Here is a 15,725-nt window from a genome sequence, read left to right as displayed (position 1 = left end):
AAAAAAAAAAAAAAAATAAGTTTAGAAGACTTGACTTATAAAGACTAAATCCAATATTATATTGCAGACTGGTCTCATAGACTCGACATAATATAGTAAACGTAAATCCGGGATACCAAATTTGTATGATATATTACATTTGGTATGGTTACATATGTCACGAACCGGCTCAGAGCCCGTAACAAAAGGGAGACCACGTGGAGATAAGGAGTAACAAAATATATTTATTAAATAACAAAACTAGATATAATATACAATGGTGTGTGTAATCAGTAATCAGTAGTGTAAGTGAATGTTTTGCATGCATGAATGTGATAATGCAGAGTGTTGAAAGATGCTAAAACAAACAACCAAAAAGCACCATGAAACATAACCGAATCTATCAAGGTGTCTGCCTGGAGAGAGTCCCCTTCATGAATGGGGAAGTGGTGCATTTATCCTGGAAGACACCGGGCCCAGGTGTTTCCCATGTATCTGATGACCCTCCCAACTCCGCCCACCGACATCCTAATAAGGAAACAAGAACAAAGAGAGAATACGGCAGACAGAGTGGGAGGGTCGTCACATTGTCCCCCATAAAACCGGGGACCAACAAGGACCCCGGAAGAACATACCAGCCTCTGCGTCCCAAATTGATGAGGGATTACATGCACACTTCCACTTTACCCCAGCCAACCTCCTCAGACCTCAGCAACCTTTGCGCACGGGAAGCACTATTTAAGATGAAAGAAGAGTCCCCAGACCTTAGCAACCTTAGTGCATAGGAAGCAACATTTAAGAGGAAAGACTCCCCAGACCTCAGCAACCTTAGTGCATAGGAAGCAACATTTAAGAGGAAAGACTCCCCAGACCTCAGCAACCTTAGTGTGTGTGTGTAGAAAAGTGCCACACATACTGCATTATATCGCTCATTCAGTTACAATAAAGAACACTTTTGTTCCGACGACTCCTCAAAGTACTTCCACGTAACGAGAGATGGCGCTTTGGTTTTGGCCAGTAGCATACGGACCGGGCTTACCTGTTAATATGGACCAGTGCGACTGCAAACCAGACAGCGATTGTACCGCAACCTACTGTGGAGATGGTAGCACTGGTCTGTGGTTGGACTTCAACAGTGTTTTGACAGGAGCTCTCACTGTGGTGGGCTATCTCCTCTACAGATTCTCACAGGCCCTCCCAGCTCTGATAAGATGGCCCATCCATCTCTTCTGCACACTCATTGGTCTGTCCTCACTGTGGGGTTGGGTGAGCCACCTGATGGGAACTCTTCGTAGCTTACAGTACTTACTGAAGTGGCTGTCGCGTATTTGGAGGTTTATAGTTGCTTCATTCTCAAAACTCAGCGGGTTCACTGTTATCATTCAAAACAACTCTGGGGCTTCTAGTGACAGTCCCCCAGGCACAGAGCCCTTTCCCAGCCCTATCTCCATAGAGCCTGGGCTGAGGCTCATCCTTATGGGGCCTCCCGGTGGAGGTCGGACCTCCCTTGCAGACGCCCTGGTTGGCTGCAGGCTCCCTCAGGTTGGGGGGTCCCTGGGGGCTGTGATGGAGTGTACTAAGCGGAGGGTGGTGGTGGACAGGAGAGAGCTGATCATAATAGACACCCCAGACCTCCTGGGTCCATCTCTGGGTGACAGTAAGAGAGAATACGGCAGACAGAGTGGGAGGGTCGTCACACATAAAACAAAAGGAAGGTGGTTGGGTAGGTGTATAACATGAACATCTAGCAACTCAAAGGTTGTGTGTTCAAAACTCATCATGGATCTCTTCAGCATTTTAGCTAATTACCAACTTTGCAACTACTTACTACTTTTTAGCTACTTTGCAACTACTTAGCATGTTAGCTAACCATTCCCCTAACCACAACCCTTTTAGCTAACCCTTTCCCAAACCTTAACCCTTTTAGCTAACTCCTAACCTTAACCCCTAACCCCTAGAGCTAACGTTAGCCAGCTAGCTAATGTTGGCCTTAGTACCCACCTAGCTAACGTTAGCCACAACAAATTGGAATTCGTAACATATCATACGTTTAGCAAATTCCTAACATTGTACATTTTGCAAATTCGGAACATGTTGTATGAATTGCAATTCATAACAAATCATATGAAGTGTAATTCATAACATATCGTTTGAAATGGATGATGGACATCCACAAATTAACACATACCATACGAAACGTAAGATATCATACTAAATGGATTGTCTCGGATTTACAAACAGATACAGAATAATACAAAATGCTCTGAGACCACATTGCATATACACTATCTGATTTTGATATCTGGTTTCCAACAACAGGAGAGTTGCTGGTTTGAATCCCAGCTGACAGGAACAATCTGGTGGGAGTTCAAGTGTTCCTGTCATTGTCCCCTTGAGCAAGGCACTTAACTCTACCTGCTACAGACAAAAGCTTTTTTACGTTATTCCCTTTAACCTCAAGGGATTTAAACCTGGATAGATAAAGGCTCAATTGTATTTATCTAGGCAAGTCAGTTAGGAAAACATTTTTATTTACAATGACGGCCTACCGGGGAAGGTTAACTGCCATGTTCAGGGGCAGAACGATAGATTTTTACCTTGTCAGCTCAGGGATTTGATTCAGCAACCTTTCGGTAACTGGCCCAATGCTCTAACCACTAGGCTACCTGCCACCCCAATGTGGCATCACCCTATTAAGTGTCTACGGTCTTTGGACTGCTGCCCTCAGTAGGTCTGGTAGAGTGTTCTCTTGCCAACAGAGATGGGGGGGGGGGGTCTATCTGTATCTGTTCCCTGTATGGATTAGTGTAAGTGTCAGCTGTCTAGACGTCCCTCCATGGGTCAGAGACCGGGAACAATGGGAGGCTGCAGACAGAGACAATAGTGAAACATACACACAGACTGCCTCCCAAAAGGCCCCCTGTTCCCTTAACAATGCACAACTTTTGACCAGGGCCCATAGGCTAGTGCACTATACAGAAAATAGGGAGCTATTTGGTACACAACCACAGCCAGGCAGCACGGCATCTCCAGGCCTCTGGGTGGTGGTACTGTCTATCTGACACTGAATGATAATATTTAACATCTTACCTCCATTAAAATAACTGACTATAAATCAAATAAGAAAATATTTTATTCAGTCCAGTCAGTTGTGACTCACTGGACTCTTTCCATCAAGAACAGTGTTCCTTAAAAGAGTTAACTCCATTACTAGTTCACTGTATCACAGTATCATGTAGTGTCAATGCACGGTCTCCAGACGGCCAGCGGTCTCTAGCTCTGGGTGCCAAGCTTATGTACTGTACATCTCGGCCAAATAGTGTGTCCTAGATTCAAGTTGTAATGCAAATAGATGGGGTCGTATCTGAAGTGTTGGGCTAACTTTGAGGCTTGAGGCAACTGTGCCAGTACAGTATCTTGTGATCAGAACCTTATAGGCTATCTGAGCTGCTGCTGTTCATCTGAGATTATTGCTGGAATGGAGGCGTGTCAAGAGGGCCTGGGCACAGTCCCTGAATTTATCCCTTTTTCTCAGAAGAAGAGACCAGGAAAAGCCCATCAGCGTCCATCCCTCCCCCTTTCTCACGTATATGCCAGCAGTCACATTACCCTGAACTCTGAAGCTGGGTTGCTTGTGAGATCGTAGTGCATGGGGGTGGAGTAGTGAGAGGTGGTTGCATGCCTCTAGACCTAGACAGACCCATACTAGATTACTAACATTAACACTAGACGCAGACTTATTCCAGTTTATCCCACACTGACCGGTCCTAAACTTAAACATTTTTTTTAAGTCCCAGCTAGCAGTACAGATCAGTTATTTTAAAGCCTCACTCCTTAGTGAGCTATCTTGTTACTGAGCTGGAAATAACTCATATTTATTGTGCTGGCCTGAGTGACAAGAGCTGGTGTCGTCACAGCTGATGTGGGCTTGTTTAGTGTTGGTGAAAAAGCAGTATAGAGACGCTCAGCGTTTCGTCTTCAGATTCTGCATTGGATGACTGTAAAATGTAAATCTTAAATCCTGGAGAGATTGGCACTGTTTACTGATGCCTTCCCCCTGTGTGAATGGGTGAGACCTCGTTTCAAATAGTATTAGTTTTCTTTCAAATACTTTTGAGCATTTCAATTAGTCCACCTGGAATGCCAGATGGGTGACGTTTGTACTTTTGGGGCTATTCTATTGGTTCCATTGTGCAAGGCAAGCTCAATCAAGTGCAGCTAAAGTTTTTGTTGTCTATCATTGTAAATAAATATTATTTGAAACCAGGTGTGGTGTGGATTACTTTAAGTAAAGGACACCAGGGTTTTACTCCAAACAATCCCCCACACAATATGGCTCTAACTACAGTATTCCTCCGCTTCTTTATTGCCCCATCAAATTAAGCTTTTAAGTGCCTTGGTTGTAATCTGATCTAAATTGTATAACCAATGTGAATGTGAATATGTGAGGTGAAAGTTGAAGGATGTGCACTACATTACTGCATTGTATAATGCAGTGCACCCATTGCAGTGACACGCAAGTTTCCTGCTGTTTGTTTTATTATCAGTATGTCCATATTGATCCCCATTTTAGGCCATTTGATAACACATTGACCCGTAATCTAAAAATAAGTGATATTTCTATGTTCTTGTTTGACTTGGCTCTGATAAAGGGTTACATTTAGGATTAGTGGCAACAGAGTGGTACTGGCATGGAGTTCAATCACCTCAGGATAGGAATATACAGAGGCACACAGTGGATTTCTGGAAGAGCAACATGTTTTGGAGACAGTTCCACCAGCTATACAATCTCAGTTAAACTCCTGGTAATTATCCTGCAGGTGATATTTTTAGGAAAATGTCTTGTCCAACAGTTAGCAAGCATAATCTGCAAAATATATACACTACTGTTCAAAAGTTTTTAAAATAACATAAAATTGATCCGAAATACAGTGTAGACATTGTTAATTTTGTAAATTACAATTGTAGCTGGAAATGGCAGATTTTTAATGGGATATCTACATAGGCGTACAGAGGCCCATTATCAGCAACCATCACTCCTGTGTTCCAATGGCACGTTGTGTTAGCTAATCCAAGTTTACCATTTTAAAAGGCTAATTGATCATTAGAAAACCCTTCAGCTGTGCTAACATAATTGCAAAAGGGTTTTCTAATGATCAATTAGCCTTTAAAATGATAAACTTGGATTAGTTAACACAACGTGCCATTGGAACACAGGAGTGATGATTGCTGATAATGGGCCTCTGTACGCCTTTGTAGATATTCCATAAGAAATCAGCCGTTCCAGCTACAATAGTCATTTACAACATTAACAATGTCTACACTGTATTTCTGATCAATTTGATGTTATTTTAATGGACAAAAATTTGCTTTTCTTTCAAAAACAAGGACTTTTCTAAGTGACCGCAAACTTTTGAAAGGTAGTGTACATCATCTGAATAATCAATTTGCCTTTTTTCTGTCATCCAACTATTTTAACAACATCTTAACAATGTATTTAATCACGTAAACTAAGCCCCCATATATAACGTGACCTTGCCACTGACAATTCAGAATACAAAAATGCAGATTACCTGAAGTGAAAGTAAAAAAAAAAAACGGATATTTGTTATAAACCTGTTATAACCATAGACCAGAGGTTATAACACAACATAAGAAACCAAAACATCTTCATCTCACATTTACTTTATGTGTACACCTAGTACCAGACCAATGGCCACATAAACCAGATTTGTCCTCATGTTTTTATTTTTTTGTAGAAACATTTTGCAATACCGCTGAGAGAATTGTCAACCAGCTGTACCAAATCTAACTTTACTGAAGAAAGCAAGTGAGTATGAAGCAGATCACAGCAGCTGACTCACTGGGAATTTTGCAGTTTATGTTGATTCTGAGGGAATGAGAGTCTGTCAGATGAAGGACTCTCTCTCCACTCATTCATCTCAGGGGTAGGCAGAGAGAAGTGGAGCTCTCTATTCCCTTATTTTCCACTCCTATACTCTAAGGGGCTGTACAGTCATGAATTTCAGAGTATTAGTAATTTCCTCTACTGTATAGGCTGATGATGAAGAAGAAAGTGATGACGAACAGACAAACCTGTAGCATTACCTATGTGCCTCTCTTTGTCATTCAAACGAGCAGTTGTATACAGTTTAGATAATGTTATACCTCGAGAACACAGATGTATCCTTTTCCATTTGTGTTGATTTTTAACACAGAGCATATACTGTATCTTTTCTTTTTGGAGAAATATAGAAATCTTTATTTGCTGTATTAAATTCCTTCATAAATTAATTATTCTTCTGATACTGTGATCATAAAAGACAATATTTCTTGAAAAGGTACTATTTTTAAGAAACAGGCAAATACGTGTGATTTGACAAAGCGTTATTGGGTACTAATCATAAGGGTAGGATTTGGGCCCTGTCTCTGGGATACTCAATCAGCAGCCAACAACACACTTCTCAAAAGGTGAAAAAAATACAAATATTTAAATGGTGAAAGACAAAGCCTGCCATCTGTTGGTACAAAAAACAAACTTCAAGATCATAGGTCTATACTGCTGAAGCTGTCAAAGCTGTTTCTAGATGAGTAGGTTTATGCAATCAATGCTTCTGCTACATAATAGAGTTATCTAAAAAACTACAGCGGGTCTATCAAAATGTTTTAATTCTTTTTTTTTACAAAAAGATGTACTGTAACATATAGTCCCACAACACTGGAGGCGTAGTGAAAGCCGGTCATCATGTTTTTATTGCTGTGTGGAAATGTAAAAACAGGCTAAAATAATTATACCATTGGTTCTTGCTGCCATGCTTCTTTTGGGGATTCTGCCATTATTAGGCCAGCACAGCACTCATATCCAGGGCAACATGAATCAAGCAGCACAGGAGTGCCTTTTACTGTAGCTAGGCTGGCCTAAGGTTACTCTGCTGTTCTATTGTCAATTTCCCTAATTTTTAATTATTTCAGGAAGAGGAATTGCATTTTTAATCTGTATTGTATTTTTAACCCACCATATCCAGTGTCCCTTTGGTTATTCTGGCTCTTTAATATATTACATTTTCATGTATAGATATTTAAATATTAACAGGGCCGGATTACTGAACAGGCATGCAGGGCTCGACCCCCAGGGGGCCCCCAACCCCCACCAAAAAAATTAACAAATTGGGTTGTGGGGCCACCCAGATAACTTATGATAGCAAAATGTGTAGAATTTAGAACATCATAATTCTCTCTCAGCCTCATGGTAAAATGTGAGCAATAGCACATTTTTCTCTCTGACCCATAGAAAAATGTGTAGACATGCAGGAAATTAACTTTAAAACTGCAGCGTTTTCTCATAACCTCCTGACAAAATGTTTAGAATAGCATTATAAAACAGCAAATGTTTTCAATGTGTTTAAATGGAGGAAGTAATAAATAAATAAATGCATTAAAATAGAAAACACTTTTGAAAGAAAATAGGACACGTATGATTTTGACAGTGGTTATTGAAGGTCTATAGACAGGTGCTATATCTGTGGACCTTTTTCATTATGCCACTATACTCACTGGGCAAAAACTGGTTGAATCAACATTGTTTCCACATCATTTCAACCAAAATAAATTATGTGATGACTGAATCAATGTGGAAAACTGATTGGATTTGCAAAAAGTCATCAATATAAGAGAATTTCGTATTTTCTTCACACAACTTTTAACTTAAATCCTATGACAGGGTGAAATGTTGTTTGATTTAACGTTGAATTCATGTTAGTTGACAACTCAACCAAATGTAATTCAAAACTAGGCGTTTAATTGAAGTCTGTGCCCAGTATGTAATTCTTCTCTTGAGCTGTGGGGATGTCAACCAGCAGAGGGAGCATGGGGTTTATACATGGCATGGGATACAGTCATTGGTTAATATACACCTCCACAAAATTCATATTGGACAGTGATCCTCAATCTCCGTGTTATAGTATCCACATACCAGTTTGCATAACAGAGAATGTTAATTTTTCAGAAAAGTAATGACAGAGTGGAAAGGAAATGTCTGAATGTAAGACATGATTTTGTTTGCTCTATTGACCCAGTTTTGTCATTGTCAGAGGAAGCACCTATTATCATTGTTTGCTAAATCCCCACAGAGCTCCAAATGTATTATGGATTATCTCAAACATCCTTGGATTTGTTGGCAGCGTTCTTTTGTGTATCCTTATCTTGTACCTTGAGGCATTGTGTATAATCTTCCTTCTTAGGGTGGAGGTCAGAGACCTGGCGGGGTGGTGCCAGAATAACAACCTATCCCTCAACGTAACCAAGACTAAGGAGATGATTGTGGACTACAGGAAAAGGAGGACCGAGCACGCCCCCATTCTCATCGACGGGGCTGTAGTGGAGCAGGTTGAGAGCTTCAAGTTCCTTGGTGTCCACATCAACAACAAACTAGAATAGTCCAAACACACCAAGACAGTCGTGAAGAGGGCACGACAAAGCCTATTCCCCCTCAGGAAACTAAAAAGATTTGGCATGGGTCCTGAGATCCTCAAAAGGTTCTACAGCTGCAAGAGCATCTTGACTGGTTGCATCACTGCCTGGTACGGCAATTGCTCGGCCTCTGACCGCAAGGCACTACAGAGGGTAGTGCGTATGGCCCAGTACATCACTGGGGCTAAGCTGCCTGCCATTCAGGACCTCTACACCAGGCGGTGTCAGAGGAAGGCCCTAAAAATTGTATAAGACCCCAGCCTCCCCAGTCATAGACTGTTCTCTCTACTACCGCATGGCAAGCGGTACCGGAGTGCCAAGTCTAGGACAAAAAGGCTTCTTTTTACCCCCAAGCCATAAGACTCCTGAACAGGTAATCAAATGGCTATCCGGACTATTTGCATTGTGTTCCCCCCCAACCCCTATTTTTTTACGCTGCTGCTACTCTCTGTTTATCATATATGCATAGTTACTTTAACTATACATTCATGTACATACTACCTCAATTGGCCCGACCAACCAGTGCTCCCGCACATTGGCTAACCGCGCTATCTGCACTGTGTCCCGCCACCCACCACCCGCCAACCCCTCTTTAACGTTACTACTACTCTCTGTTCATCATATATGCATAGTCACTTTAACCATATCTACATGTACATACTACCTCAATCAGCCTGACTAACCCGTGTCTGTATGTAGCCTCGCTACTGTAAATAGCCTGTCTTTTTACTGTGGTTTTATTTCTTTACTTACCTATTGTTCACCTAATACCTTTTTTGCACTATTGGTTAGAGCCTGTAAGTAAGCATTTCACTGTAAGGTCTACCTACACCTGTTGTATTCGGCCCACGTGACAAATACATTTTGATTTCATTCTAGGAGAGGAGACTGCCATAATTATCCTACCTCTTGCATCAGGACCAATATAAAAAAAACAGTAGCAATTTCCTTTAAACTGTAGTCCACTAATCCTAGACATCATATATGAACACATTCTTGTCTATTGATGTTTTGTATTATGTCATTCTGTGTTACGTTTCATGTTTTGTTTGGACCCCCAGGAAGAGTAGTTCCTGCTTTCGCAACAGCTAATGGGGATCCTAATAAAATACCCAAATAACACACACTCAAACTCTGAGTGAACCCTTGGTGTTATTTTATAGTTCCTTTTTTTTTAGGGTAGACTTAGAGACCTATAATAGGGAGAGGCTCCAGACAGTGTCCCTGGGGGAACTGTTTTTGTCTTACTTGTTAGACTGTTGGCAAAATTGTCAACCAATGTATATAAAGATGTTATAGAGACAATCTCTATAACAAAACATAGATCATGAAACTATTGCTTTCTATCCAATAGACTTATCACAATCCAATAAAACATTTAAAATAGCACGAGCTAGACGTCTAGAAATGTTCATTTCCTTTCTCTTCATTGCCTTTCTTCTTTAAACCAATCCCGTTCAGTTTAACATATTCCCTGTTTCTGTTCAAGGTCCAACCAGCGTCCAGTTTTCGTGTGTGCTAACGTTAATCAACATACAGAACGAAAAAGCTTGGTAGAGTTAAGATGGCGGCATGTGGGTGAGGAGGCTGTAGTTCTAAGCTCGGGATTTTTTGTCATAAAATATTTATATGAATCCTTACATATACAGATATCGAGAAAATAACATTTCCCACACACTTGACACATTTGTGTGTTAATTTGGATTGGATCCATGACATCCATACACTTCGTGGTTCACCCGTTGCCCGGGACTGAGGACCAGCTCAATGACAGGTATTTGTTGCGGTCGTGGAAAATAAGGTTTTAAATCAATATATATGTGTAGGGTGTGGTGCCCGACGATTATCTATTTGTTTCGAAGCAATATTAATATTGTCATGTGTATTTCAATCAAACAATTTTCGACCACATTACCGTACTTGAAGCAAGGCCCGGCATCTTGAACAAGCCTCTTCAACGTAGCTAACGACGCTAGCTAGTCTGCTAGGCTAACAAGCTAGTTAGCCAGAGCTAGCAGCAGTTAACGGAGCTGTTTCGTTAGTTCTCTGACTCTGCCTGGAATGATTGGCCGATGGTCAAAGTTGAGACGGACAATGCGGGTTGGGGGATGGGGGGGAAAAAAGAGGGAACGTCCGTGATTATGGCATTGTAATGATCCGTCATTGTTTGTTTTTTTGCATTTGACATTGTATATGTCATGTCAGCTACCTTTTGGATATCTTATTGTCGACTATCCAGCTGGCAAGCTCAACGGAACCATTGAAGATGTAGCTAAGATAGCTAGTTAGAGTGGCTAATAAAATAGCTAATATATTAGCTAGTCATTGCTTGATAACGTTAGCTAAGCTAGCCACACTTGTGCTAATATGTTTGCTTGCTAGTTAGGTACCGTTATCCAGCCAACCAATTGTAAGTTAACATTGGATTGCTTATTTGCTTCGATTTAGTTAGCTAACTAACGTTAGTCGTCCAACGTTAGTCGTAATATTGTTCCTCGTGAATAAACATCAGCTCGTTTTCAACCTCTTATTCTTAATCTCCAGCATACAACATACAGTATGAGAAAACAGCGCTTTTCTATGATCTGTGGTTTAAAAATATAAAGGTCCTAAAAATGTTTCTCTGTGACATTGCAGGTAAGATTAAAAGTAAAAAAAATAATGATTTTCAAAACCTGCAACGAGTTTCTAGGCCAAGGGTGTATTTTCTTGGTCCCCATGTCAGGGTGAATCACTGTTTGAAAATCAATGTTGATGTCATCGGGTAGTTAGAACTTTTTAACTTTATTATTTTATAAGTACAAAACTTAGAAATGCGCCGTTTTCACATATATGCTGGACAAATATAAATGAGGTTGAAAGTGGTGGAGTTGGCCTTTAAATTACAAAACATTTTCACAGACATTAGCTTAAGAGAGGCAAGGACTAGCTATGAACAGTTGACTGTGTATTGTGACCTGCATTTTGCTCTGCAGGTGATTTATAGTAAACCTATTTATATCATCCATTGAGATTGAACTGATTAATGGGCCGTTATACTTTAAGACAGAGATTGGGAAGTTGGAAAAGCACATCTTGAACGACCTTAAATTAAAATCCAGGATATGACATTTGAAGATAGGATTTTGTACTTGTGTAGAGCCCAGGGTTTGTACCATTGGCCACCTGCTTGGGCCTAATTAACCATCAAGATGGTTCAGTTGACTTGACTGGTTCCTAATACAATCATGTTCACTCATCTTGCGATAGAATTGTCTGATGTGGAATGACAATCAATCCCCAAGTAAGCTATATCTTTTACAAGCTGCTAGCACAGGCAATGGCTTGCATTCACATTTGCTATATGGTCACCATGTGCTAATATATCCCCTACTGCTCAACTGCAGTTATTTGTCTTACCAAAGCGGTGTTTCTTACCTTAGTTGTCAAGAGGCATATTTTTATCCCAAATAAATAAGATATTTGCTTACAAGAATAGGTTGTGACTCACAATACGCCAGTCTTATGGACTGCTCGTGCCTTGACTGTTTAGGATGTCTTTTCATGCACTGGCTGAGGACACACATTCTTCTCTGACCCACATGGATAGAACAGTATTTATTATTTTTGTACAGATTAGGAGGGGAAATTAGGTTTAGTATACACAAACACATTTCTTGCAGACTAAAGGAGCCCTTCTGTCCTGTTGATGTTGGTTATTAATGGCTCTGGGTGGTGTGCGTCATATATCAAGACAGTGTTGCTGGCTCATTGTTTGTCTTCTGCAGAGGGACTGGTTACTGTCACTGGACAACCGGCTGGACCATGCCTTATAAGTCATTGCCATCCATTGGCTTGTCCACTGGGCTTGCTTGACAGGAAATGTCATTTGGCGTAGGCCTATTACTTGAATTTTCACCCCTTACAGCTTGCATGCAACTGTCTGATATCCTTTCCTCCCTTTGCAACAGGTAATATTGCATCTTTGACAAGATTTGTCCACTTTCTGTGGCTGACTTTTTGTATGATAACAGCCTTTGTGTATTGACTTGCTCCCTTGAGTATATAGATTAATTAAATGTTTGTTCACGTCACCTGTTTCCTGTCACCATAACCATTGTTGTACTTAAGCCATTAGAATGAGAATCAATGCTTTCAGTAGTGTAGCCTATAGCAGTTGAAGCGCTGTTTAAACAATTGTTGACCCTATTTGACCTCATTTCATAGCAGGCAAAACGAGTAAGGCATGTGCCTGGTTCACTCATTGAGAGAATAGATGCTAGAGCTGAAACAATAAGTAAAGCTGTCAGCCTGTCATGTTTTACGTGACATGTTTTTTAGACTTCGCTACAATCAAAGATTTTTCTGGTCTAGGAAGGTGACTGTTAAGGACTTGGAGTTGTACTAAATAGTAACTCTGCTCAACTTGAACTAAAAAGAATGGTCACAATAGTACTGATGTCTCCTCTGTTGGATGTAGCTCTGCACATGCCCTGTTTCTTTGACTGGGGGAATGACCTACCCACCCACTAGTATCCTCTGCGTGAGTGAAGGCAACAGTCCCAATGCAGTGCAGATGGTTATACGCACCATGCTCTAACTGTTTAGCTTTACTGTTATTTAGATGTTTTTTTTTTGCAGCTGGTGAGTAATTTTGATACTGTTTTCATCAGCATTCATGTATTTGAGATTCTCATTGGACTTCTTGTTAACGTCGTGTAAGCAGATGCCATGCTCATTATAGTGTACACAGAGTACAGACTGGTAGAAATGTCCTAATTGGCCATGAATTTCCAGACCATTAATTGCACAAATTCACACCGTGAACGGAAATTAACGATCTCACTATCAATGTTTTTTATTGACTTTTTATACTTAACAGACTTCGTGAAGTGTCGGAGAAACTCAACAAATACAACTTTAACAGGTAAGACATTAAAAAAATACATTTTAACTGTGGAATTATCAGCAAATTTATTATTCAGCCATGTCTTTCAGCAGGGACCACACTCCACAGATATATAGCGATCTTATAGCTTTTTTACATGTTAACATTCACTACATTGTCTGTCTCCAATGCAGTCATCCACACCTCAACCTGCTGGAGCAGGCCACCTTAAAACAGTGTGTAGTTGGACCAAACCATGCTGGCTTTCTGCTTGAGGTAACATTGAAGGATTTATGTATATTACAATCATTAACATTTGAGCTGTACTGCCTCTACATTTTTGATGGCGATTGTGATTTCAAATGGCACCCTATTTCCTATACACTACTTTTGGGGGGAAAATGCACTACTTTTGGGGGGGAAAGTCAAGTGTCAGCTTAAAAATATATATGAATAAGAGCACCATGAATTAATAAAAAAATATATTTTAGTGCCGTCTTTTGTGACATGCCATCACCTTTTCTGTTTTGATAATATGGAGTAATTTCTTTCTTTCCAGGATGGACGTGTGTGTCGAATCAGCTTTGCTGTCCAGCCTGATCGTCTAGAGCTGACCAAACCAGATGGCAACGATGGGTGAGACTGTTTACACTAGGAAAATAGTTTCATCCTAATGGAGTTTAAGAGAACTTTCTATACCAGGGGTTGCATTAGCTTTCAGAAATCTGTATTTTCAAAACGTATACCATAAAAAAATCTGCGTTTTAACCATTTCACCTGCGTTTTTATATTGAAAGTCAAGTGTTTTTTTTGCTTCAGTAGAGTGATAAGGGGTGTGTAACTACATAGTATTTCTTCACACAAAATACATTATTGCAACACATTCGGTATAATTTTTTCATCATATGACCACAGAAGTGCAAAGCTATTAGGCTAGTAAATTAGTTTGCAATGAAAAAGCAAGGTATTTTTTGCAAAAACGATGGGTGGCCATCATATTTGTATTGTTTGTCATAGAAAGAATGTAGCCAGCTACATTTCCTAACATTTTGCTTGATGTTAATCTTGCTTTGTAACTTGTTACTGTAAATACTACACCGGAGGAAAGTACCGTATTCATCACATCAGTCAGAGCGCTGTCTGGCGATCCAATGAGAGAGCAAAGATATTTCATCCGAGTGGAGAAGTGCAACTGAAGCACAAAATGAGTCCTTTTACATTCTTGATTTAGAGCGAACCCTGACTGAAGCTGAGCAGAATTGACAATAAGAAGCGATTTAGATCTGCATTTACAAAACGCAGCAAGATATTTATCTGCCTTGACTCCTGCCTAGCAATGGTGAGTCCTGCGAGTTGAGTTCCACAGAGTTCTTACTAAGTACTTAGGCCTACTAGTTGAACGGTTTCAATATTTGATTATTTAGTCACTTAAAACACTATGACAAATGAAAGACCAGAAAGTGTTGACTGTGTTGAGGTGTTTTGCATCATGGACAATGTATGTTTTATAGATAAGTAATTTGTATTTTATTCCATTTCTGCAATTTATTGTCCCCCAAAAAACTAGGCAAAACAAAGCTCGCAATGGTATCTTAGCATTTAAGAAATCAAGACCCTGTTCTGAAAGCCAATTGCATTTATGAATCTGCTCTGTTTTTTTTTTATTTTGTATGAGCAAGAATGCCTTTTTAGCTGTTGCTAGGGTTTGTTGGTGGCCAGCATGCATTTGAGTTTCATTGATCCCATATATGTCTTACCAGCAGAACAGCATCAAACCGTGAACTAGGCCCTCTAGTTGCAAAGCATGCAAGTGAATCAGCCTGAGAAAGACTGGTGAATAATGTGACTGGTATACTTTAAGATTTTCTGCAGAGTACATGTTTTGTTGCCTGGTACGGTGAAATAAGCGGAACTTTTCAAAAGAAAATGAGATGGTTTCAGATGGTAATAGCTTTGCAGTCAGCCGCATTGTGGGTTTCTGGAAAGCCTTACTGTGGAAACGAGCACTGCACATTTTCAATCAGTAACTTTGACAGCTGACGGAACAAAGCTTCCACTCGGAATACTATCCAGTCACACTCCGCACTATGTATTTCAAGTTTTTACAGTGTAATAAATGGTAAACAAATGTAAATTTTTACAGGTTATTTATATTTTATTTCTGCAGAAGTCTGCACAATTCATTGTTAGGCCTACTATACTCAGTTGCTAAATAAAACACTTCTATATTTTGTGTGTTGCTAAAATGCCTAATAGTAAAATCTATCTGCATTCTTTTATTGGGAAGCAATTACCAATATATTGAGATACTGTGTACAAAGGAGTCATGGGTTTGAATCTGACAGGACAATGCTGTTATGGTCAGTCAGGCGTTGTTCATGATTTGGTGGCAAGTATGTAATGCAGTTGA

General features: G+C 40.1%; 2 protein-coding genes across 28 annotated transcripts in view; both read left to right on the top strand.

Annotated features, from left to right (window-relative positions):
* Positions 1–887: 887 nt before the first annotated feature.
* Positions 888–1,863, top strand: LOC129856682 (uncharacterized). Its single transcript, XM_055924419.1, has one exon. The coding sequence runs from the start codon at positions 976–978 to the stop codon at positions 1,717–1,719; it is 744 nt and encodes a 247-aa protein (XP_055780394.1). The 5' UTR covers positions 888–975; the 3' UTR covers positions 1,720–1,863.
* Positions 1,864–9,973: 8,110 nt separating this feature from the next.
* LOC129857368 (E3 ubiquitin-protein ligase UBR5) overlaps positions 9,974–15,725 on the top strand; it is a 47,457-nt gene continuing 41,705 nt past the window's right edge. For 14 of the 27 annotated variants that reach the window (XM_055925546.1, XM_055925537.1, XM_055925539.1 and 11 more), the window contains exons 1-4: positions 9,974–10,222; positions 13,310–13,354; positions 13,510–13,591; positions 13,875–13,951. In XM_055925546.1, the coding sequence (XP_055781521.1) occupies positions 10,161–10,222; positions 13,310–13,354; positions 13,510–13,591; positions 13,875–13,951 (266 nt within the window). In that variant the 5' untranslated portion in view covers positions 9,974–10,160. The remainder of the gene's footprint in view (positions 10,223–13,309; positions 13,355–13,509; positions 13,592–13,874; positions 13,952–15,725) is intronic. The other 13 variants (XM_055925555.1, XM_055925556.1, XM_055925540.1 and 10 more) reach the window with 2 other exon arrangements.

Source organism: Salvelinus fontinalis, chromosome 6 (genome assembly GCF_029448725.1).
Source record: "Salvelinus fontinalis isolate EN_2023a chromosome 6, ASM2944872v1, whole genome shotgun sequence".
Taxonomy (NCBI): Eukaryota; Metazoa; Chordata; class Actinopteri; order Salmoniformes; family Salmonidae; genus Salvelinus; species Salvelinus fontinalis.
This window is presented reverse-complemented; position numbering and strand designations above follow the sequence as displayed.